Source organism: Vanessa cardui, chromosome 26 (genome assembly GCF_905220365.1).
Source record: "Vanessa cardui chromosome 26, ilVanCard2.1, whole genome shotgun sequence".
NCBI lineage: Eukaryota > Metazoa > Arthropoda > Insecta > Lepidoptera > Nymphalidae > Vanessa > Vanessa cardui.
The window spans coordinates 6,030,826-6,057,304 of NC_061148.1; the positions used below are offsets into that span (position 1 = coordinate 6,030,826).

At 35.4% G+C, this 26,479-nt stretch overlaps 1 protein-coding gene across 1 annotated transcript in view; it reads left to right on the forward strand.

Annotated features, from left to right (window-relative positions):
• Nucleotides 1–26,479, forward strand: part of LOC124540688 (ryanodine receptor) — a 154,455-nt gene that overhangs the window by 65,175 nt on the left and 62,801 nt on the right. Inside the window, exons 13-44 of the mRNA XM_047118358.1 lie at nt 463–587; nt 1,199–1,402; nt 2,547–2,716; nt 4,063–4,253; nt 4,751–4,891; nt 4,994–5,148; nt 5,458–5,599; nt 6,204–6,414; nt 6,837–6,914; nt 8,084–8,214; nt 8,681–8,771; nt 8,934–9,083; nt 10,132–10,285; nt 10,842–10,969; nt 11,864–11,944; nt 12,879–12,978; nt 14,683–14,800; nt 14,938–15,018; nt 15,109–15,221; nt 15,493–15,604; nt 16,221–16,357; nt 17,043–17,168; nt 18,065–18,179; nt 18,754–18,892; nt 19,132–19,206; nt 20,163–20,308; nt 20,932–21,075; nt 21,835–22,009; nt 22,614–22,811; nt 23,427–23,532; nt 24,321–24,432; nt 25,641–25,781. Coding sequence (XP_046974314.1) covers nt 463–587; nt 1,199–1,402; nt 2,547–2,716; nt 4,063–4,253; nt 4,751–4,891; nt 4,994–5,148; nt 5,458–5,599; nt 6,204–6,414; nt 6,837–6,914; nt 8,084–8,214; nt 8,681–8,771; nt 8,934–9,083; nt 10,132–10,285; nt 10,842–10,969; nt 11,864–11,944; nt 12,879–12,978; nt 14,683–14,800; nt 14,938–15,018; nt 15,109–15,221; nt 15,493–15,604; nt 16,221–16,357; nt 17,043–17,168; nt 18,065–18,179; nt 18,754–18,892; nt 19,132–19,206; nt 20,163–20,308; nt 20,932–21,075; nt 21,835–22,009; nt 22,614–22,811; nt 23,427–23,532; nt 24,321–24,432; nt 25,641–25,781 — 4,290 coding nt within the window. The remainder of the gene's footprint in view (nt 1–462; nt 588–1,198; nt 1,403–2,546; nt 2,717–4,062; nt 4,254–4,750; nt 4,892–4,993; nt 5,149–5,457; nt 5,600–6,203; nt 6,415–6,836; nt 6,915–8,083; nt 8,215–8,680; nt 8,772–8,933; nt 9,084–10,131; nt 10,286–10,841; nt 10,970–11,863; nt 11,945–12,878; nt 12,979–14,682; nt 14,801–14,937; nt 15,019–15,108; nt 15,222–15,492; nt 15,605–16,220; nt 16,358–17,042; nt 17,169–18,064; nt 18,180–18,753; nt 18,893–19,131; nt 19,207–20,162; nt 20,309–20,931; nt 21,076–21,834; nt 22,010–22,613; nt 22,812–23,426; nt 23,533–24,320; nt 24,433–25,640; nt 25,782–26,479) is intronic.

Consider the following 26,479-nt stretch of genomic DNA (forward strand, 5'->3'; position numbering starts at 1 on the left):
CCCTTGTACAAACCTTCGTAACCTTCAAATTCATTCAAAATTTATCAACTCGTATACTCTTTCTTTTGAAATTAAAGCACTGCATACAAAATTAAAGATACCTAGTATGATAACTTGGTTCAAAATAGTGTAACATCTTTGGACTACGTCTAGTTTTATATCAACATGAAATCTTTTTAATGGCGTAATTAGTCATTCCAAATTCAAATTACATATGATATCTTGATTATCGATCATACTGATCACACGAAAATAGATCTTAAGGCGACGAAACTTTTCTTACCCCAAACTTACTATTATTTTAGGCACATCAAGAGTTCAGTTCCTTCTGAATGATAATAATTTTATCATTGTTTTTAATAAACATATTCAAGTGTTGTTCTAAATTTTAAATGTAGAATAATTGTAAAAAGTTAGGTATTAGCATTTTCCAGCTCATTAAATTAAAAAACTCATTCGCAGTGGCCTTGAAACGTTACAAGAGAACCGACGTCATTCGATGTTCTTCGCATCTGTCAATCTAGGAGAAATGGTGATGTGTTTGGAAGATCTGATCAATTACTTCGCACAACCAGACGAAGATATGGGTGAGTTCAATTTTAATAATATCTATGTATGACAAATAATGTCCCGTTTTCCTAGTAGCTTGGTACCGATTTTCCCACTGGGTAGAACTCGTACAACTTGACCAATTATTGCTCAAACCCAGGCAAGCACTGCTAAAATTTCATGTGCCTAATTGTAATTCATTTCGTGCCCGGTGGTGAAGGAAAACATCGTGTGGAAACCTTCATGTGTCTCATTTAAATGGAATTCTATCATATGTCAATCTACCAACACGCGTAGGAGGAGCACCGTGGTGAAATATGCTCTTAGCCTTCTCCTCAAAGGGAAAGGAGGCCTTAACCCAGCAATGGAAAATTTGTACATATTGCTAGTAGCCTCGTACTTTAGGAGCTATAGAGAAGGAATCCCCAAATTGGGCTATAAAAATATCGAATATTTCTACCAAGATCTTCTCAGTAGCAAGTTGGAAGGAAATTTAGAACTTGAAATAATGATCAGTGTTACTCTAATATGTGCGGTGCTTTAGAGTATATTCATGTATGCCAACATATGAAACCTTATTTATAATAATAGTAAGTATAAAAGAAGTATATATGTACACATATATGACTTGTTCTGGCTTATGTCACAGAGCACGAAGAGAAACAAAACAAGTTCCGCGCTCTCCGCAATCGCCAGGATCTGTTTCAAGAGGAAGGCATCCTGAACTTGATCCTGGAAGCGATCGACAAGATCAATGTGATCACGTCTCAGGGCTTCCTTGCTGGTTTCCTCGCTGGAGACGAATCTGGACAAAGCTGGGATATGATATCTGTGTATTTGTACCAACTTTTGGGTAAGTAATTTTAGAAGAACTCTTTACTAAAAGTACTTAATAAGTATAGGTTTTGATAGTGAACGAAAAAAAATAATATGATTAAAATATATTAGAGCTAGTAGCCGCCTACGGCTTCGCTCGCGGTTTAGGGTCATGTGTTAAAGAGCGACAGACAGACCGACAGATAAACAAAGTTACTTACACATTTAAAATATTAGTATAGATGATTAAATTTCGTATTAATTGTACTTTACTGCCTTTGAGCCAGTAAAGTTGGTTACGCGTCTAAGATCATTCTCTTAGCAATTTTGGTACCATTAGATTATGACTGTAAATATACAATACATAATTATATAATGTATTGTATATTAATATAATACTTGTGTTTGTGCGCACACTTGTGTTGTATAATATGACCCGCTCAATTACCTTTGGTTTTCTTGATTTAAATATTTACATTTACTGTACTGCATATTAGTTTTTGATTGTTGTGTGAAAGAGCACTAGACTGTTTTAATATAATTGAACACTTGCTTTAAAATATAATCTGATTCTATTTGTGTAGAATGGTAGTGATTGAAATGATCTCGTTTAGGAATTACCTTCATCATCAATGGCGTCTTTGTCTACTTATCTACAAATAAAAAGAGTATTACTCTATAACTCTAAGTTCATTTAGTACAATGTAAGTTCTCTCTCTTCATAGCAGAGTATTACACTATTACTGTAAGTACACCAAATATAAATCCTTCTTGGGCCAAGGAATCCGTCTCTATAATAAAATTCCGCAGACATTTTTAACTTTGCCGTTTCGTAAATTCAAATCGTTTTTAAAAAATACATTGGTAAAAAAGCATATTATTCAATACAAGATTTTATAGATGATAAAAAAGCGTGGAGTTAATACCTGTTGACTTCCAAGCAGGATATATTAATTTAAATAATTGTATTAACTAACATGACTTTGTATTTTTTCAATGATAAAAATAGTAACTACTGAGTTTCTAACCGGTTCTTCTCAGTAGAATTTACTTTCCGAACCGCTGGTAGGTTCACTTAATTGTAAAATAACGATTCAAAAGTTCTTGTAAAAGCCTGTTTGTATAAAGTTTATTTTGATTGATTGATTGATTCATTGAATAATGTACGTTTCTCTCCACAGCCGCGATAATCAAAGGTAATCACACTAATTGTGCCCAATTCGCCAATTCCAACCGTCTGAATTGGCTGTTCTCGAGACTCGGCTCCCAGGCTTCTGGTGAGGGAACCGGAATGCTGGATGTACTGCACTGTGTGCTCATCGACTCGCCTGAAGCTTTGAACATGATGAGGGTGAGTGTGAAGACTTTTAATATTATAATACAAGATTTAGAAGTCATTTACATATCATTTACATTTCTTATTAATAACTTAGATTGAGTAAATTTAAAGCTATTTTGATAAGTACGCTTTAAAAGAGTATTTGTATATATGCAAACACAATTATAGTATTTGTACTACCATTAAATACATTCTTTAAATTTTCATATATGTTCTTTGTTGGTAGAGTTAATAAAGAAGATAAAGTTAAAACTTCACTCTACTTTCTTGCTTGATTCTCGACACGCTAACAGTTTGAGGATATCTTTTATTTGGATAAGAGATATTACCCTTTCACTTCCACATCTATACTCTATTTCAACTATAAGAGAAGAAAAGCCAAATAAATATTTAACAACAAATTGATGCGATATCTTTGGACAAGACCTTAATTAATCTGTGATATTCTTTTTTAAACATCGACGAAACTGTTATTGGAATTTAGCTATCAAATTAAAGTAAAATTGAAGTGGATAAGTAGATTTTATAAATGATGTTTATTATAAGCAAATCGCATCAAATATGTAGATCTAATGTTTGTTTACGTTTTGTCCTATTTCCCCTGGAATAGCTTATAATTATGTTAGAGTCGAGATGGCCCAGTGGTTAGAACTCGTGCATCTTAACCGATGATTGCGGGTTCAAACCCAGGCAAGCACCGCTGTTTCATGTGCTTAATTTGTCTTTATCGGTGAAGGAAAACATCGTGAGGAAACCTGCATGTGACAAATTTCATAGAAATTCTGCCACATGTGCATTCCACCAACCCGCATTTGAACAGCGTGGTGGAATATGTTCCAAAATCTTCTCCTCAAAGGGAGATGAGGCCTTTAGCCCAGCAGAGGGAATTTACAGGCTGTTGTTGTATGTTAGTTATTTATAGACTCCTTCCCACTCTTTGAGAAAATAGGCAAATAATAAATGTTTATTATTAATTGACGGAATATTTCTTTTACTTTTACAATAATCAATTCCATTTTATTCAACCATGAACCGAGGCGTGGAATGGCCGAAACATAGAGGCGAGACTTTCCATTCATTTTGCTAGAAATGTTCAGCTTGAACTAGCTCTTTTCCATACTAGTTTTTATCAGTGGTACCATCTCGTCATCATTACCAGTCAGCGATGCTTATGCTTGTGCTTGTATGCCAGTATAAATGAGCATATCAATTACGATAGCTGAACTATCTACAAAAATGTTTCAGTAGATTTTTTTTGAATGAGTTAAAAAGATAGATAAATATTTATGAAACGATTGGCAAAATTGTAGTAAATGATTGGTACCTCAAAACATATATCTGATGATAAATTTTTCCAGGATGAACACATCAAAGTCATCATATCGCTTCTGGAGAAGCACGGTCGAGACCCGAAAGTTCTGGATGTACTGTGTTCCCTCTGCGTCGGTAACGGCGTCGCTGTTAGGTCTTCGCAAAACAACATCTGTGACTATCTCCTGCCTGGGAAGAATCTGCTCTTGCAAACTCAGCTTGTGGACCACGTGTCGAGGTAAATGTTTAAAAATGTAATCCTCATTCATTGTAATCACATTTTTCAAAAGCGCCTGGCTATTCTACAAATTTTATTTTTTATTCTAAAACGTCTAAACGTCTAAAGTTTCAGAGTTAAGCCAGTCAGGGATACTTGATATTTATAATAATTATAATACTTTATTATGTGTACCTATTCTACGCTCATCAAATTAGCGTATGGCTGTTGGAAGTCACTTCTAACGGAATATAACTGCAGGCCTTTTTTATATACATTGAAGGATCTGATCTGTTTCATAAACGACAGGTTCTTACAAATTCAGTAACATAAATAAATTTGATTAATGAAAAATGCGATTTTGTAGGCAGATTTTAATTAATAAAAATTCGTTATCAAAATGAGAGATATTGAGAAAACTCTTCCTGTGAAGATAAAACTTATGTCAAAGAAAAAGAGAACAATATTCTTTTAGTATATATTTTTGTAACATATTTGTCAATTTTTGTTGTTTTTAGTGTGCGTCCTAACATTTTCGTGGGCCGAGTTGAAGGATCAGCGGTGTATCAGAAGTGGTACTTCGAAGTGACCATGGACCATATTGAGAAAACTACCCACATGATGCCGCATTTGAGAATCGGATGGGCCAATACTACTGGGTAAGAAGTATTTTCAGCCAGTTCTACTCTGATATAAGCTGAACTTTGTCTTATATTTAAAAAAAAAAAAAATCTGACAAAGAATATACCTATCTTTCCTAGGTATGTCCCGTATCCGGGAGGCGGTGAAAAGTGGGGCGGTAATGGAGTGGGAGATGATCTTTCCTCGTACGGTTTTGATGGAGCTTTCCTCTGGTCCGGAGGTAGAAAAACGCCCGTTAATAGAACTCACGCGGAAGAACCATTTATTCGGAAAGGTAAACTTTATTTGACCTCCTCATCTCTTGATCAAACGCGAAAAAAGAACTCCTTCAATATTAGCTTAGATATGGAACTAGGAATATAACATCTTAATTCCCGAGGTTAGTGGCACATTGGCGATATAAGGAATGGGTAATATATTTTATATCGCAACGTAACGTATATTATCTATGGGCAGTCGTGACAAATTCTATCAGGTGGTCCATTTGCTTGTCCAGTTACCTATATCATATAAAAAATGTCAATTAAAATGTTCCTGGTTTATTATTTTTAAAACAGACGTAAATAATTCATTAATATTTTAGGTGACGTCATCGGATGCGCGCTCGACTTGACCATTCCGCTCATCAACTTTATGTTTAACGGGATAAGGGTCACGGGTTCTTTTACCAATTTCAACTTGGAAGGCATGTTCTTCCCCGTCATCAGCTGTTCCAGCAAGTTGAGGTAAGGATACATCTTCTACTAGTAAATCAAATTATGTCATCTGATGACTTATATGCTTCTATTTATAGACTTGAAGGTCTACTTGATTATATTATTTAACGTTAAAAAAAAAATTATAAAATTCCGCAGAAATTTTTAACTTTGCCATTTCGTAAATTCAAATCGATTGTAAAAAATACCTTGGTAGAAAAAGCATATTATTCGATACAAGATTTTATAGATGATAAAAAAGCGTGGAATTAATACTTGTTGACTTCCAGGCAGGATACATTACATACATACATATATAATTGTATTTAACTAATATGATTGTACTTTTTAAATGTTGAAAAAGAGTAACTACTGACTTTCTTGCCTGTTCTTCTCGGTAGAATCTACTTTCCGAACCGGTGGTAGCTTCACTTAATTGTAAAATGAAGATTCAAAAGTGCTTATAAAAGCCTACTTGAATAAAATTTATTTTGATTTTATTTGGTTAAAAAGTCAATCTTTAAAGTACAGCTAAATTGACACTCATATCATAACAAGCTGTGCTCCTATGGAACTTGGTCATATCGCCCGCTTTTGTTTTTATGCCACAGATAATATTCCCATTTTCTTCTAGTTGTCGATTCCTCCTCGGCGGTGAACATGGACGCCTTCGATACGCAGCTCCTGAAGGATACTCTCCTCTAGTAGAATCGCTGCTGCCCCAACAGATACTGAATCTTGAACCCTGTTTCTATTTCGGAAACTTGGCCAAGAGGGCGCTCGCGGGGCCACCGCTTGTTCAAGATGATACGGCTTTCGTGCCCACACCTGTTGATACTGCTTTAGTAAGTATTTATAAACTTCATTTTGCAGAATATGCATATTATGCAACATATCTTAAAAAGCTAGATATCAGACTATTATTAGTACCCTTCATTCAGTAAAGATTAAAGATTTAATTAAATCATATGATGATTTATTTGGGGTATTTCATTGAGCAATAAATTCATTTTATTCAAAATTAATATTAATACTCTAAAGCAATTGTGTGTAATTTATATATGATTGATTATTTCCAAATTACCGCAACTTTAAATGGTCAAAATTGTAAGTAAAAGTTAGAATACTGTAACTATGTAACTCGTATCGAGAAAGGTATAGAAACACTAGAAAAAAAAAAATCTGAAATGACAAGAATTCTCTTAGAAATAGTATTGAAATAATATGTTAATTTATGAAGAGAACTTAAAATTAATTCATTTTCCAGATAACATTGCCAACTTACATCGAACAAATCAGAGACAAGCTCGCTGAGAATATTCACGAAATGTGGGCGATGAATAAGGTAAGTGGTGCTTAGTGGGCTCTGTGCAAGTTCTTCTGAGTAGCTACCACCTAAACATCGGATATTCTACCCTATTATTCTATTCTATTTAGAATTGTAACTGCACAAGGGACATAACATCTTCCAAGGTCGATGGTGCAATATAAGGAATGTTCATCATTTCTTACAGCTGTAATGTCTGTAGGTGGCGCTAACCATTAAGTTGGGCCATTCGCCCGTTTATCTAACTGTACCGTAAACCTAAAAATAATGCGTACATTTTAATAAATATGAGATAGATACCTGTTTTGGTGTTAAGGTTGATATTAGCTTGCAGGACGATCATGTTTTTAAAGAAAACCACGATATGTGTTCACTTAAACGTTGTTTATTTGCGACTGACTCAAGATTTTAACAGATCGAGTAGTACAATGATGTCATTTTGATCATGATAGAATTAGGATAGGTTCAATATTACTTGTTTGATATATTCATTTGAATTTACATACAATCTCATATAGATAATGAACTTTGACAACGTCTTGGCCTGTCCGCTGGTCATGCCCATAAAAACTTACTGAGTTTTCTTTCAAACGATCCTTAGTGTCGTCCGGTGTCTCGAGTCGGATCATCCCTCTCATTGGATAATGAGAGCGAATAAAATGCAGTTCACCTGTGTTTGCACACACACTAATGCACTATAGTACTTTTCCTTGGTGGTAGGGCTTTGTGCAAGTCCGTCTGGGTAGGTACTACCCACTCATCAGTTATTCTACCACCAAATAACAGTACTCAGTATTGTTGTGTTCCGGTTTCAAGGGTGAGTGAGCCAGTGTAACTACAGGCACAAGGGACGTAACATTTTAGTTCCCAAGGTTGGTGGCACATTGACGATGTAAGGAATAGTTAATATTTCTTACAGCGTCATTGTCTATGGGTGATGGTGACCACTTACCATTAGGTGGCCCATATGCTCGTCCGCTAATCTATACCATAAAAAAAGTAAGCCCAGCTTAGTTGATCTGCCTTAAGATTAGGACGAAATCGGTCAGGACGAATACACCATCAATACCTAAAGAAAGGTCACACGTGCGTCCGTTAGCGTTGCGCGCGCGCGTGTGTGTGTATGTATGTGTGTGCGCGTGTGTGTGTGTGTGTGTGCGTGCGTGTCGAGATGTCGGTGTGCGCAGATCGAGGCTGGCTGGAGTTACGGCGCGGCGCGCGACGACTCGCGGCGCGTGCACCCGTGCCTCGTGCCCTTCGAGCGCCTGCCGCCCGCAGAGAAGCGCTACGACGTGCAACTCGCCGTACAGACCCTCAAGTACGAACCTTCCACTGGAACCTGATACTTATTACTCTACATACTATTGATCATGCATTATAGAGCCGTGATGGCCCAGTGGTTAGAACGCGTGCATCTTAACCGATGATTGCGGGTTCAAACCCAGGCATAATTTATGTTCATAATTCATCGCATGCTCGGCGGTGAAGGAAAACATCGTGCGGAAACCTGAATTTGTCTAATTTCATAGAAATTCTGCCACATGTGAATATGGTCTCCTCAAATGGAGAGGCCTTGGCCCAGCTGTGGGATATTTAATGCGTTTTGTTGTTGTTGTTTGTTGCATGATACATTTTTAATAATGTGATTATAGGCATCTTAAATAATGTGATTAGGATTGTTCTTATGATTTACTAAACATAATCAATAAATTTGCAAGTGTCCTTAATAATATGATTAGGATTATTCTCAGTGGTATCAATTATTTGTTTGTTTTTTTATTCAGGACAATCCTCGCTCTGGGCTACTACATAAGCTTGGACAAACCACCGGCGCGTATTCGTAACGTCCGTCTTCCAAACGAACCGTTTATGCAAGTAAGTGGATATTTCCTATCATCTCATTTAAGATCAATTATATTTTCAGATTTTTCAGATCTGTTTCAGTTGTTATAATGATATTAATTGTGATGTTGAAATAATGATATGACCTTACTCGTTATTTTACAAAAAAACTGAAATTAAATGGTTTCTTCTTAGTCAAACGGCTACAAACCAGCTCCGCTGGATCTAAGTGCTGTTACCCTGACACCGAAGATGGACGAGCTCGTGGACCAACTGGCTGAAAACACGCACAACCTATGGGCCAGAGAACGTATTCAGCAGGGCTGGACCTACGGTCTCAATGAGGTAGATTTTAATTAATTCAAGCTAAATTTTAAACACCGATTTTGTTTCTGAAAACCGCCTCGAAATTTGGTACCAAATTCGATATAACATTTAATTTATAAGTCAACAAATGCTGCATATTTTTGCAAGTTGATGAAATGTGTCTAAATAATAATATCTTAAGAAATAGTTTAAAATTATTTAGATTAATAAAATATTAAGCATGTCAAATAAATTAATGTCATTATTAATTAAAAGTTAACATTATTCAATAAACATTTTAATACAAGCGAGAGTGTGCACAGATTTGTGCACTATAATATCTCCTGCCTATTTTTTTTGGTTATCACGCAACACTATAAAGTATTATGTTATATTGTATATTTGTTTATTTAATTTAGTAGTCTTAGTATTGGCAAATCATTAAAAAAAATTGTATCCTAAAGGTGGCAGCATGTTGACTAAATACCATGAACAGTAGCCCATATCAAAGAGTCGTATCTTTCATGAAATCACATATTAATAATTTATTTTTCCGCCTTAGTGCTTTCGTAGATAGAGTCGAGATCATCGAGAAAGTTCTAGATCCAACTGCTGTGACTCTCACATTTAATATTTGCTGTATTTATTAGGTGTGAGGGTCACAGCTAGCTGTGTCTGGAATACCACACAGAAGAATCAAGAGAAGAACATATCCTTTTACCATTCTATGTTTAGAACACGTGCATCTTAACCGATGATTACGAGTTCAAACCCAGGCAAGCACCATTATATAAATGTGCTTAATTTGTGTTTATAATTCACCTCGTGCTCGGCGGCGAAGGAAAACATCGTGAGGAAACCTGTATGTGTCTAAATTCATCGAAATTCTGCCATATTTGCATTCCACCAACCCGCATTGGAACAGCGTGTTGGAATATGTTCCAAACCCTCTCCCTAATGGAAGAAGAGGCCTTATCCCATCAGTGGGAAATTTACAGGCTGTTACTTTTACATCACATGTTCGAAGCACTTAATTTTTTAAAAGATTTCATTTTACAAGTTTAAATAATCGAATATTAATCTTCAGGATTCAGACATGCACAGATCACCACATCTCGTACCCTATCCGAAAGTCGACGATGCAATTAAAAAAGCAAACAGAGATACTGCATCTGAAACCGTTCGAACTCTTCTCGTTTACGGATACAACCTCGATCCACCGACTGGAGAACAACACGAAGGTATGTGTACAGCTTTTTTTATGACATAGATAGCTGGACGAGCAAATGGTCCCCCTGCTGGTAAATGGTCACCACTATCTACTGATAACAGCGCTGTAAGAAATATTAATCATTCCTTACATCGCCAATTCGCCACAAATCTTGGGAGCTAAGGTGTTATGTTCCATGTATCTAGTCAAACTGGCTCACTCACCCTTCAAACCAGAATTTACTCACCCTTCAAACCAGAATACAACAATACTGAGTACTGCTCTGGTGGTCGAATAACTGATGAGTGGGTATACCATACCTACCCAGGCGGGTTTGCACAAAGCCCTACTACCATGGTTAAATCAATCATAAATATCGTCAAAATAAATTTCCATACTATCTTAAATGATATTGATTTTGTGTATTTTTTATAAATAAAATAATAACGATTACTATTAAACAAAAAAATAAATAAACTGGTGTTGTTCAATTTTATAAAAATACAATTAAAAAAATATATTTCCAAGCTGATCCTTCGAGCCGGATATTTATAAAGTATTATTAAAAGCTAAAATATCTTTTGCAGCTTTATTAGCTGAAGCATCAAAGCAGAAACAAGCAGATTTCAGAACATACAGAGCTGAGAAAAACTACGCGGTCAGTTCGGGAAAATGGTATTTCGAATTTGAAATCCTCACTGCCGGCCCTATGAGGGTAAGTAATATAGAATATTTAATCATAACAAACATGTTTATTGAAATAAATAATAATAAATAAATATTGACAACATCACATACATTACTCTGATCCCAATGTATCTAAAGTGTCATGAAAATTAGAAGTAACAACGGTACTACAAACACCCAGAACCAAAAAACATAAAAAAAAACAGAAAAGTAATGAACTGTTCTACATTGACTCGGCTGGGAATCGAACCTGGTAAAGTGGTGTACATAGCTATGGCTATTTGACATTGCGAAAAATAAACTGTCAATTATTGTAATCAGCATATATTGTGAGTTTAAGAATGATTATTTATTAACAAAAGTTGAAAATAATACTTAATTTATTCAAAAATCCATAAATAAAAATGCATTCTTTTTAAACGTTTGTCACGTGACACAAAAAGCGCTCCTGATTAGACGGGCTTATAATTAAGTCACTTCCTTGTTAACCTTGCGTGCCTACTATATGAACCACAGATTAAAATACAGGAAAGTGACGTCACCGAACCCATTGCAGCGCCATATTGTACAAGTAGCGTTTTCGCGTGCTATTTAAATATGGAATTTTTAATATGATATCTTTCGGCAAATATGTTATATAAATAGAAAAATCAACATTTACTGGATTCCTTAACTTCAACTAAATAATATAAAATGTATTTTAAAAACCAGTCAAATAGCCTATTAAGACACATTCCTTCCACCTGGCTGTCTAAAGAAATTAAAGTTTTAGTATTTAACACTAATTATAACTAAAAATAACACTAATATTTTATACATACATATAATTAATAGCTAATTATAATTTTTTTCAGACTTTCATGTATTTCGTTTATTTCACTAATGAATATTTAATATAGCCAATTTTTTATTATATTTTTAGGTCGGGTGGGCTCACGCGGACATGGCGCCCGGTATGATGTTGGGACAAGACGAAAATTCCTGGGCCTTTGACGGTTATAACGTACGTATACAAATGTTGCATACTCAAATTTTAAATAGACTTTTCAATATAATCTAGTGCCAAGAATTATTGGCGAAGCGTTAATCAAATGTTAAAAAGTTTGATAACAACAAAAAGTTTGATTACAACAAAAAGTTTGATAACAACAAAAAGTTTGATAACAACAAAAAGTTTGATAACAACAAAAAGTTTGATTACAACAAAAAGTTTGATTACAACAGTCCTTAAAATGGCACGGTGGAACCAGTGACACGTTCGGCCAGCAGTTGAAAATCGGTGACATTGTCGCTTGCTTCTTAGACGTTCCCGATCAAACGATTAGTGAGTTACTAGGAAGTTCAGATCCTTGTCTGATAAATGGTCTTAACTAAAAAAACGGAAAAGAATATCCGTAACAAAATTTAAATATCGAACGCATGAAATAATATTGATGTTGTATTAAAACTGTAATATTTACGTTATCTGTCGTAACATTAGTGTATCTGTGTTGTGTTAGACGTTAACTTCTATCAGTATATTTGAATGGTATTCATTGAATACACGAATCATCGATTGATTTAATTCGTGCCCAACGATCCCTTATATATTTTTGAAATGGTTCTTCCAAACTTAAATTTGCCAAACGTTTTTTTTTTTTATAAAATAATTCGAAGCATTTATCAGACAAGCCCGAAAGTGTGTTATGGTTGGTGGTATTATCGAATTTTGTCGTATTGTGGTACCGTATCAGTACAATCCTTATGTTCCTCTGTATTTTGACTTACCTGTATATATTACCCAGTGTACCTAATGTTGCTATTTTCACCCTCGATCCAATAATACATTACAAACTTTAAACATTAAGAAAAGCGAATATTATAAGTAAGAAATAGATGAAACAAAAAGTATTGCACACATTTGCAACTTAATGTAAATTGGGACTTTAACTTTTAAGGAGGAAAAAGTGTACTCCGGTAGTACGGAGTCGTTTGGCAAGCAATGGGCAGTGGGGGACGTTGTAGGAGTATTCCTTGATCTCATTGACAAGACGATAAGTAAATACTGGAGAATTTTGGACTGGCAACACTTAGCTTGCTTATAGAGGCGTGGCGGGAACATTGTTTATAATTCATTCTTAAATAAATGTTAAATAACTTTAGAGAAAATAAAAATAGACAAACTAAATCAGCAATTATTATCAATTAAAACATTATTATAATTATCGACTCTAAAGATAAAGCGTTAAATTAATTAAACACACTATAGACTAATCTTTAGTCTAATGGATTATTTAAAAGTTTATTCTTAATCATATTTCGTAATAATTGACATTGTATGTATATGTCATCGTTAAATTGTAAATAAAATGAACCGTAACATATCGCTTACATTAATTTTCGGTAGATTATAATCTACCAAAACTAATTAAATTTAAACTATGAAATCTTTAATCTAACCGAAATTTCATAAACAATCGAAGATTTTTGATGTTTTATGAGTAAAATCAGCGTTCAAAATATTTTGGCTGTTTACAATCTCGCGAGATAGATAACTATCTAACGGTATTTACAATTCAACGGTGATATATATAAGTAATAATTCAATTGAATGTGTAAATGTGTTCCTGCCACTGTTAAATTCACGCCAGGCTTTTATAGCTGCTAAGCTAATCGACGAGATTACGTCTGCTTCCGATGTAATTCGATCACATCGCTTTGCTTATAAATAAAACAGAATTAGATAGTTTTTTTTTATAATTAATAATATTTTGATATCGATGAACTTTGGCACCATCGAAAGCATGATTAGATACTCAGAACACCATTGAACGCTCTATGGATAGTTCTAAGTTTGACCGAGATGCATATAAAAATATGCAAATCTATTTGAATAGATTATTTTTAAATTTTCATTAATTTCGTGACATATATTTGATGCACTTTTATTGAAAATAAATTTGTGATATACAACACTGACACATTTGCTACTAACAATTTAAAAATGGAATTGAATCCAAATTTGAAAACCGTTTTTTGTTTCCGAAAACAATTGCCTGCTGCCTTGATTATCACTAAATGTAAACCTATGGAGTATCTTAATTAATCATCGCTTGTTCAAATGTAAAGTTAACGCCATAATTGATTTCTTGTGTTGCAATTTGTTAATTTAAATGTGTTATGAATTCGTTATAGTATTAAATTGGTAGGTTCAGAAATCAAAAGTGAACTAGATTTGAAATCCATATCCATAAAGAAAAGTATTTCCATGATATGTACAGTCAGAGTAAGAAAACCTTCCTCAGTTTTCAAATTCATTCCTTTATTAAGTCTTAAACTCTTAGTACCTTTTAAATCTAAACATCAAATCATTGCGACGCAATATGTCACTCTCGATCGGTAAAGAAGATTATCGCTCATACTGAGCACACGAAAATAGATTTAGGGTGACGAACCTTTTCTTACCCCGACTATACCCTGTGTTTTTCTATGATATTCAATCTTGGATATTAATATGGGATTCCAAGTCTTGGTCACTTTTGTTTTGCTTGGTCGTTCAGGTATTTTTGAACCTTTAGTAACCTTAGACCTTTTGGTGTTTCTTTTTTTAACGCAAAAAATAATTGGGTCTATATAAAACTAAAGAAAGTTTCCAAGTTTGTAACTATGGAACAAAATTCGCTTTTTAACTTCAGGTAAGAGCATGTTTGTGTCAGAATCAATTGTACTTGAATTTTAATATTTATGTCAATTGCGTGATAGGTTTCTCTCTGAATGGAGAATTACTGATGGATGCTCTGGGTGGTGAGACTACATTTGCAGATGTACAAGGAGACAATTTCGTACCTGCTTGTACTCTTGGAGTTGGCCAAAAAGCAAGGTAAATTGCATTTATGATAGGGAACTTAACAAACAGAATTCTGTATTTGAAATAAACAAATCATGAAATTTTCCTTAAATATTTTTAATCATATTATTATTATTGCTTTTTTGCTGTATTGAATGTTTGATTTTTAGGCTTTCGTATGGTCAAGATGTAAATTCTCTGAAATATTTTACAACTTGTGGTCTTCAAGAAGGATACGAGCCTTTCTGTGTGTAAGTATTGTCATATCTATAAATGCTGTCATACAATGCCCTAAGTCTTCCACTTCACAGTTAAATTTACTGTGATTGTGATGTTTTTAGTAATATGAAACGGGATGTCACACACTGGTATACAAAGGATCAGCCAATATTCGAAAATACGGATGAAATGGCAGACACCAGAATCGATGTGACAAGGATACCTGCAGGATCCGGTAAGTGCCTATTTTATATAATACATTTCGTGCTATATGACGAAAACGTCGTAAATCCATGGACATGTCAGTTGAAATTATGCCATTCTGTAAACAAGCGTAGTGAATTAAGCTCCAAACTTTCATTACCAAAAAGGTCTTAGCTTCATTGTTAGATATTTACGAGTACTTTATTTATATCGAATTTTTATATTTTAATAAATGGTAAAAAATTATTCTTATAAGGTTCAAGAATTATTATTTAAAATACCCATATTTGTATTGATTTCAGATACTCCGCCATGTCTCAAAATATCTCATAACACATTTGAGACTATGGAAAAAGCAAATTGGGAATTCCTTCGTCTATCTTTGCCAGTAATTTGCCAAGCGGAGTTCATTGAGTAAGTATTATAGTTTTTTAATACATTTCGACCGTCAGCAGTATTTTTACTTGGTGGTAGGGCTTTGTGCAAGGTCGTCTGGGTAGGTACCAACTACCACCCAATATCAGCTAATTTACCGACAAATAACAGTACTCAGTATTGTTGTGTTCCTGTTTGAAAGGTGAGTGAGCCAGTGTAACTACAGGCACAAGGGACATAACATCTTAGTTCCCAAGGTTGGTGACACATTGACGATGTAAGGAATAGTTAATATTTCTTACAGCGTTATTGTCTATGGGTGATGGTGACCACTTACCATCAGGTGGCCCATATAGGTTGACGAGCATATGCTCGTCAACCTATAACATAAAACAAAGTATTATTCAGTGAGAACTAACTTTTTGTAGCTGGTGGATAAATGGCATTTACGTTAACATTGTTTTAGTGAAATTTTGAGATTGTGAGAAAATATGAGATTGACGTTTGAAGGACAATTATACTACAGTTAATAAGGACATAAGAGGCATAACATTTTGATTCCAATATAGACTGTAATTTACGATGGTCTTAAAACAGTTATTCCAAGTAACGAAGACTGTTAATTGTCACTAAATGCTTATTCAAACTATCCCAGTGAGTCCGAGAAAGCCCGTCGTTGGGTCGAGATAAAAGAGCGTCAACAGATCCTGATGAAGGAAGCGACTGAAGCGCAGATGCCGGCTCATATTGACCAGATCATGAGGAGTGGGTTCACCATGAACGATATTAAAGGTTCGTTACACATACCCAAAAATTTACTTAGAGAATTAAATGAAAAGTGTTATCTTGTCTCTTGTGATGTAGACTTGTTTATTACAGTACCAGTATTGAATTAGATATTGTTATATGTAGTATGTATAGTACGAAATAACTTAGATGTAGCATGAGCAAATTCAATAAAAAAATTTAACTACCGATTTATACAACCAATAGAAATAGCTCCCTATCGTATCGTCGCTATAGATTCTTGCGTCAGTTCAATTCGAGAAAGCAAGTGCAATGTAAATCGACGTGTCAAATTGACGAATATATTAGGTCATATGATGTTACGTTTGTGTAAAGATCATATTCACATAAGAAATAAATGATGATAATTTGGGATACCGTACTCAATTCGGATGTGATCGGTATTACGAATTTTGCCGATGCTACATCTAAGTTGTGTGGTACTATATCTATACATTATGTTATTTATTTATCATTCTTAAGAAATTATAAGGAATGATATATGGTTTGAATTTAGTTTGAATTTGTCATGCTTATATGTAATTATAATTTCCCTTATTCGTTAGCTTTCCTTTGTAAATAAAATGTATATTACTTTTAATTATTTTGGTTGCGCCGAACCCCTTTTAAAATATTATTTTCAACAAGCTTTTTGCCCGTGTGACCCTTTTTGTTTCTCCCTCCCCCCAAGGTCTGCACTATGACGAAAATCAAGAAGAAATGCCGACGTCAAAGTCCAAAAAACAACCTTCGAGGCCGCCGAGGAAAGGTTCCATACCCCGCGGTGTCACGATACAGAATTACAGTTTGCAACCAGGTTCTGAATGACGCTTGAAACCAAACTATCCTTCGCTTTACCCTTTTTCATTTATTTTATCTATTTCTTTAATGCCTTTCATTTGCTTTTTTATTTATTTTAGTGAAATAATCATATGGTATAATATTTTGCTACGTTGTTTAACTAAACGTTATTCTATTTCTTTTTCACATCTAGTCTTCTCTCAAATAATCTATGACGTAAATTCAGTTTGAGAACAAAATCAGTCAATTTACAAATGTTCATGCAGATATGATCACGTGACTGATTTGATTAATTATTTCTGTCAAAGAGTAAGAGCTAGCGCGCACCGGTGATTTTTGTCACGGTGACTGTTTCGTCACTCTTGTCAAGTCCGTGAATCGCTCTAACGTGCGTGCGTTACGACGCGACAATTGGGTTACATTTGTGTACGCCGACCGGCGAACAAGCCCGTGACGAAACTGTCAACGTCTTTACGTTTTTTCATAGCTATGCGCGCATTAGTGACAAATTTGTCACTCTCATTCACGTGATAATTAAAGCGTGGTAACAAATTAGTACCCAGTATTCTCTTCGCTTTCTTTTTCTGCCGAGTCTCACGAGTTCACAGAGAACCACCGTCTCTTCGAAATCCATATTGGCAAATGACACTTCGATTTCGAAAATGTTTTGTCACTGTCTCTTTTAATGAGCGCACTCCACTTTGGAAACGTGACGTGATAATGACAAACTCTTTAAAGTCACCGTGACAAAAATCACCGGTGCGCGCTAGCTCTAACAATAACCATGTTCATTCAAAAAATAATAATGGCAAATATTTTATCACATATCTGACAATAATAATGAAGCATGTTAGGCAACAATTATATTGAACCAAAAACTTTGTTTTGTAATCATACGACGGTTGGGTTCAGGTACTGTCAACGGTATGCATCGTTCAACCAGCGAAGCAGAAATGTCTAAATATGAGCTCGGAGTTCAGAGCGCAGAAGACAAGAAAGCTGATAAAAGAGGAAGATCACCTTTCAAGTAAGAATCAACTATTTTCGTTAATTTCCTAAATTTTTACGAATTTTATAAGATCCTATTAAACTGGAATCGTTCTTTAAATCGTTGCAATAATTTTAATCACAAGCTATCAATGCTGAGTTTTTCTTATATCTTAATACTTTTAAACCGCAATGAAGAAATGGTGATTAAACAAACTACGACAAAACGACCAAAATTCAAATTCTTATTTAGACATCAGGAGGAATTTTACGTTAAGTGCTTGCAAGACTTGTATAGTAACAGCCTGTAAATTTTCCACTGCTGGGATAAGGTCTCCTCTTCCGTCGTGGAGAGGGTTTGGAGCATATTCCATGAAATTAGACACATGCAGGTTTCTTCATGATGTTTTCCATCACTGCCGAGCACGAGATGGTGCTTGTCTGGGTTTGAACCCGCAATCATCGGTTAAGATGCACGTGTTCTAATCACTGGGCCACCGCAGCTCTGACTTGTATAAGTTGCTTGTCACCAAATGTAATTTATCACGAAAAAAATATTTTTAAGCTCTGTATTATTTTCCGAATGATGTTATGAAATAAATGTATCCCAACAGATTCTTCAGAAGCAAGCGCGGTGAAAGTGGTGAGCGTTCTAAGTCTCGAAAATCCAAAACACCAGATCCATTCAGCGACACCGAAGTATCTCCTGAGAGGGGAATGAAACGGCCTAACCCCCAAATAAGAATATCTCAGGTAATTTAAATTCTATTACTGTTGGTATAAAGTTCATTTTCGCTTTGAAACTCCTTATAATTTAACTTACTCCATAGAAAATTTACATAATATTTGATTTTAAGTCCCAATCTTTAATATCAATAATCTGCACATTTTATCTTCCCAATAAATTCCCCAGTTTTCAAAATAAGAGTGTCAAATAACATTCCCAAAAATGTAAATATGTGATATTTTACGTGATGTGTTCTGTTTCTAAGGCGAATCAAAGGTACAATAATACGCAGGCTAGGCCCAGTAGACCTAACCTGTACGGAAGCCAGACGGGCTTGAATGTAAGTTTACTGTGTCTGCATAATTATTGGTCTGTGTCTTTTCTAATTAATAACCTAATCTTCGGTCTTCTATAGTCTGTGTCTTCGTCTTAAATTGTGTATTGTTTTTTCTTTCCTTTAACACAACTATGACTTATGTGTATATCTTTAACACCGTAATCTTGAGGATAATATGTGATCGTATCTAAAAATTGGCTAACAAAAATATGTGCATAAAATTTGTATAAGGCAGCAGCTGACTTCATATCTTCGTTGCAACATCATCATTACTCCCTAGGAATATCTTATGTTCATGAAATTAATATCAGAGAGTATCAGACCGAAATATAATATTTTTTTAAGTGATCATTTTTATTTGTTAACTTGCATTAAAATGTTGTGTTTATAGAAAATTATTTTCCAACTATGCACTTAGATACATTACAGAGTAACAACTGATTTCTTGGCGGTCGGTAGAATCTACTTTCCGAAACTGCTTTCAGCTCTAAATTTATTTCAACATAGATTTTATGAACCTACTTGATTGAATAAAGAATATTTTGATATTTGATAACCAAAGTGTAACATTTTAAAATTTGTATTAATTGTTTCGGAAATTGTTAAGAATATTAAACATTCTTAAAACAGCTATCATTACCAATATTCGCTTGCATAAAACTTCTTTGGGGTCGTGCAGTCGTCTGACTGACACCAGCTCTTTGAAATGCTTTTGCTGGAGGATTTGATTTTCGCGGCAGTTGTTTTTGAGGCACCAAGTGCTAACGATATTGATTGACGTTCCTAACACAGAAAAGAATCTTTTGCTTCGTTGGCAATAACAACTAGATGATATCATCGTCGTCTTTTCTGTGATACGCTTTTGAGCCCGATCTTCGGATTTTCTTTTCCAAGGATTATGGGCTGGCTTTATTGAAACAATTTAAGATCATCAATCAATTTAATACAATGTCTTCCAGACCAATCTAACGGTAGCGACTCCACCACAAGAGCGCAAGCAGATGACGACGGGCGCGCTGTCAGCCGCCGCCACGGAGACGGTCGGCAACGAGATCTTCGACGCTGACTGCTTGAAACTCATCAACGAATACTTCTACGGCGTTAGGTAACAAATGTTTACAACAACAACAACAACAGCCTGTAAATTTCCTAGTGCTGGGGTAAAGCTTCCTATCCCTTTGAGGAGAAGGTTTTTGAACATATTCCACCACGCTGTTCCAGTGTGGGTTGGGGGAATACCCAAAACACTCAAAAATTAAGCACATTAATATTCATCGGTGCTTGTCTGGGTTTGAACCCGCAAGGCCATCTCGGATAATAAAACTATGGAGCCAGTTACATTCGGCTCTTTACAAATGTTTAACACTCAATAAATACTATCGTGTCATAGAAACTGTGAAACTACTTTTAATATTTATCCCATTTTAGTCTTATATACAGGGATGTGTTTAAGATGATGTAACAATTTTTTATCACCTAATAGTATATACAATCAGTAATTTTTAAAAGTTTAATTTTTATTATTTAAAATAGGTAGGCAAACTGACAAATAAGCTTACTGGAGGTAAGCGATCACCACTGTCCATACATTGGCAATAAAAGAAATGTTAAACATCCTCTGAATAAACATCTCGAATTATTTCTGTTTGATAATAAAATATGTGATGAGGTGACCGTACTTACCAAGAAGTAAAGCTGTTTAAATATTTATTATGTTTATTGTCACAGGATCTTCCCTGGTCAAGATCCAACTCACGTGTACATCGGCTGGGTGACCACGCAGTACCATTTGCACTCGAAGGACTTCAATCAGAACAAAGTTACTAAGTCTTCTGTCATAATCACTGATGATTACGACCGAGTCATTGAAAGGTAACGTCGTAATTGCTGCTAACATTACATATTTAAACTTTGATTATTAATAAATTTAACGTTAAATAACAATATTATATAAGACAGTTGACGACCTCCAAGGTCGAGTGGTGTGTACACCGGTTTGCATGGGTACGCCACTCCGAGATCCCGGATCCCGGCAGAGTCGATGTAGATTACCATTAGTTTTCTATGTTGTCTTGGGTCTGGGTGTTTGTGGTACCGTCGTTACTTCCGATTTCCATAACACAAGTGCTTTAGTTACTTACATTGGGAACAGAGTAATGTATGCAATGTTGTCTCAATATTATTTATTTATTTATATTTATTTTACAAGAATTTTAACTTGAAAATTTTCGGTTAGGGTGACCAATATCAAGTAGATGCTGGACATATTATTGTGTACAAGTGTGTATCCAAATAGGTGCACTGTCTCTCTCAATCTCATTATCCTTTGGGCGTAGGACCAACGCCTAAACGTATTATTCAGCATGTACATACTACCAAATTTAAGACTGGACACTGACTTGTCACTAAGGGTCGTTTGAAAGAAAACCCAACTCTTTATGGGCTAGATCCAGGGGTCCAACGACTTAGTCATCAGTAACTTCAAATATATGATGTGATATGATGATCATAGATGGTTGTAAAGTTAGTCACTTAGACTTTCCAACCATCTACGATATATTTTTCTAGTGTCAAATGTAAAATTGTTAAGTATTGATGGATTATAAAGAAGAAAATGACAAAATGTTCCAGCGTGAACCGTCAGTCGTGCTACATGGTGCGCGCGGACGAGCTGTACAATGAAGTGATGGCGGAGGCCACCGCCAAGGGCGCCTCGCAGGGCATGTTCATTGGTTGCTCCGTCGACACCTCCACCGGCACAGTCGCCTTCACCTGCGAGGGGAAGGACACCAGCATCAAGTTCAAGGTCAATAGCATGTCTAGCTCGAATATTTTACCACATGTTTTGATAAACTACTAACTTTTACTTGGTGGTAGGGCTTTGTGCGAGCCCGTCTGGGTAGGTACCACCCACTCATCAGTTATTCTACCGCCAAATAACAGTAGTCAGAATTGTTGTGTTCCGGTTTGAAGGGTGAGTGAGCCAGTGTAACTACAGGCACAAGGGACATAACATCTTAGTTCCCAAGGTTAGTGGCGCAGTGACGATGTAAGGAATAATTAATATTTCTCACAGCGTCATTGTCTATGGGTGATGGTGACCACTTACCATCAGGTGGCCCATATGCTCGTCCGCCAACCTATACCATAAATTTTAGATATAGATTATAGATTTATTGAATACAAAAATTTAAGAAACCATTCAAGTCTCCGAAGGGCATTAGAAATATATAGATTCTATAACCACACATTAATAAAAATATGTAAGGTTTATCTGTGGTCTAATTACTATTGTATGTATTCTGACTGATTTCAGCAAAAGGCCATTCGCCCCAGACTAGATATTGATTATTTCAGAATGTCTAAATACTATGTAATCAAGTATTAAAATTACTCACTTTCTCATTCAGATGGAACCGGAAACGAAACTCTTCCCGGCTATATTCGTAGAAGCGACGTCGAAAGAGATCCTGCAAATCGAACTCGGAAGGTCATCCACGAGTCTCCCCCTGAGTGCCGCAGTGCTGCCGACCAGCGACAAACACGTCAACCCACAGTTCCCACCGAGGCTGAAGGTGCAGTGCTTGAAGCCACACCAATGGGCGAGAGTAAGTTGAAAATGTGATTGATAATAGCAGTTACATATAACAAATAAATCGTCCGATACGTCTAATCAGCTGGACATGACTAAAGTAGAGGAGAGGTCTACGGAATTCCAAAAATTGTAACCGAATCTACGGAAGAATTCGAAACGATTAATTAAAATCCAAATTTGAATCGTCATTTAACAAATTATATTTAGTGAAGCTTCCGAACCGATGTTCGGAAGGTAGATTCTATCGAAAATAACCTACAAGAAACTCAGTAGTTACTCTCTTTCTATATTTGAAAATACCAAGTCATGTTAGTTAAATAGAATTATATATGAATTTAATATAGTGCCTAATGCCTAGAAGTATTAGCTCCAATCCTTTTATCATCTGTATAATCTTGTATTGAATAATTTGCCTTATTTACCAATGTATTTCTTACAAATTATTTGAATTTATTAAACGGCAAAGTTAAAAATATCTTTGCAGACTTAGTGAATCATAGTCTCATACATTCAACAGTTTTAACGCACAGCAATAAGACATACATTTTGTCACTTCACTTTTGTTTACTGTACTGTACTTTTCTCTTGATCCATGATCATTTTCATATTTTCCAATAATTATCTCCAGGTACCGAACCAATCGTTACAAGTCCACGCTCTGAAGCTGTCTGACATTCGCGGTTGGTCCATGCTGTGTGAAGACGCAGTATCCATGCTCGCTCTACACATACCCGGTAACAATTATCTCTATGTAGCTTTGGTTATTATTATTAATTGTCGTAACTATATAGTCAGTTAAAGTCCTTAATAATGTTGTCTTAAATTTTCGCGATTATTACACATTTAAATAAAACTAGTTATACCGGATTTGAATCGCTTATATTAATTATTTTTGGCCTCCCGACGTTTCGAGCACTTTACAGCGTTCGTCACGGTAGACTGTCAGTCTACCCGTAATATACGCGTATATCGCGTATAAGTAATATACGCGATTCAAATCCATTATAACGAGTTTTATTTAAAGTCCTTAATGTTGTAATTTTAGTTTGGGTCCAGTAGTATCAGAGTTCGTGTATGATTATGATCTATTGGGCCATACGTTATAGCTGTAGCTTTACGTTTGATTGTTTAAAAATACAAATTTTTTTATTAGTGAACATTTTGGTCATTTATGGCATCTAAATATAAAATCTTCACATCTTCATCTTCATCCAAGAAGGATAGATTTTCGATCTGAAGATTAGAACATCGACATTATTTTGGAAATTTTTCATGTGCCAGTGTAACTACAGGCACAAGGGACATGACATCTTAGTTCCCAAGGTTGATGGCACATTGACGATGTAAGGAATAGTTAATATTTCTTACAGCGTAATTGTCTTTGGGTGATGGTGACCACTTACCATCAGGCGGCCCATATGTCCCCAATCTATACCATAAAAAAATGCTCCGAAAAAAAGCCTTCGAAAATAAATATCGCTATGTTTAGACGCTACAATGATTGTCTAATTTTATATTTCAGAGGAGGATCGTTGCATTGACATCCTCGAACTGATTGAAATGGATAAACTGCTGAGTTTCCATTCGCACACCCTCACATTATACGCGGCGTTGTGCTACCAGAGCAACTACAGGTAAATTCTGATAGATTTATTTGGAAAAGCAAACAAAATGTAACGATTTCAAAGGCATTTTTTTGAACAACTTATTCGAGACTATTCTAGAATACAAGTAAACACGTTTGACATACAAACGAAAAAAGAACAAAAAAACTATATAGCCAGTAAATATTATTAAAGACCTAATTATTGGTAAGTCATTTTGTAAGATGACTTACCAATAATTAGGTCATAATGTCTAATATAAATAATGTCATAATGCCTTATGACATTATTTATATTAGACAGCTCTAATAAATTCACCAAACATATCATAACCTCACAACTGGTCACTATCCCAAACAAAAGTTTAACACAAACTTTTTTTGGAAAAAAGGATTATTTGTAGTATTGAGAACAGCTTACTTCACTGATAAAAACATAGATATGAATACATCATGAAGTTTTTTTTTAATATACACGTGATAAATTAAATCAGACACATAGAATTACTTGCGAAGATGTTCTTTACGTTCAGACGGTGCTAGTCTGATTTGAAACCGTTATTTAGTTAATATTTTTATTTATTTATTTCACACACAAGTTTTGTTTACATTATTTAAAGTTAGCCCTGAAATCCAAACTAGCTTTCGCTGTGTTTTGGAAGTCAGTTTCTTCCCAGATGTTATGTTGCAAATTTGTTTCTTATTATAAAACCAGTAATCAGTTAACCAATCATCCATACAACAACAACAACAACAACAACAACAACAACAGCCTGTAAATTCCCACTGCTGGGCTAAAGGCCTCCTCTCCCTTTGAGGAGAAGGTTTGGAACATATTCCACCACGCTGTTCCAATGCGGGTTGGTGGAATACACATGTGGCAGAATTTCTATGAAATTTGTCACATGCAGGTTTCCTCACGATGTTTTCCTTCACCGCTGAGCACGAGATGAATTATAAAGACAAATTAAGCACATGAATCAGCGTTGCTTGCCTGGGTTTGAACCCGCAATCATCGGTTAAGATGCACGCGTTCTAGCCACTGAGCCATCTCGACTCAATCATCCATGAGTTTTATTTTCTCAACTATATTGTATCGACTCATGAACTCTTCGATCCATCATAGTCAACCATTGTGTAAGGTGCGTTGATTCTCAGTACCTTTGACACCTCTATCCAGTAGACTTACCATTTTCAAGGTCAGTGGAGTATAACTGAATGTTATGTGTGTGTTCACAGGGCCGCGCATGCGCTGTGCCAGCACGTGGACCAGAAGCAGTTGTTATACGCGATACAGTCGCAGTACATGTCCGGCCCGCTCCGCCAGGGTTTCTACGATCTGCTAATCGCACTACATCTAGAGAGCCACGCGACCACTATGTAAGATTACTATTATACAACAACAACAGCCTGTAAATTCCCACTGCTGGGCTAAAGGCCTCCTCTCCCTTTGAGGAGAAGGTTTGGAACATATTCCTCCACGCTGTTCCAATGCGGGTTGGTGGAATACACATGTGGCAGAATTTCTATGAAATTTGTCACATGCAGGTTTCCTCACGATGTTTTCCTTCACCGCCGAGTACGAGATGAATTATAAAGACAAATTAAGCACATGAAACAGCGGTGCTTGCCTGGGTTTGAACCCGCAATCATCGGTTAAGATGCACGCGTTCTAACCACTAGGCCATCTCGACTCTAGATCACTATTATAATACTAACCATTTATCCTCAAATTAAATACTGTATTTGTAAATGAAATTTTTGCCTTAAAAAGTTATCACCAGTTCGGAAATAAATAACTCGAACCTGAGAGTAACAGAGAGGAGCTTCTGTTAATTCTTAAACTAATAACTCTATCTGACTTTATAATTGAAAAATATAATACAAATCTCAATTAACAACAAAATTATTTTAAATGAATTGATTATACAATGACGGAAATAAACTAAAATGACAACATTTTTACTCACAATAATCGTAAGAAGCACATAAATCTCGCGCCAAAAAGTAAACCCAAGTCTCTGTGACAAGAGATCGCGCGCTTCTTTTTAACTTTATTGCGCTACACGGTAGAGATG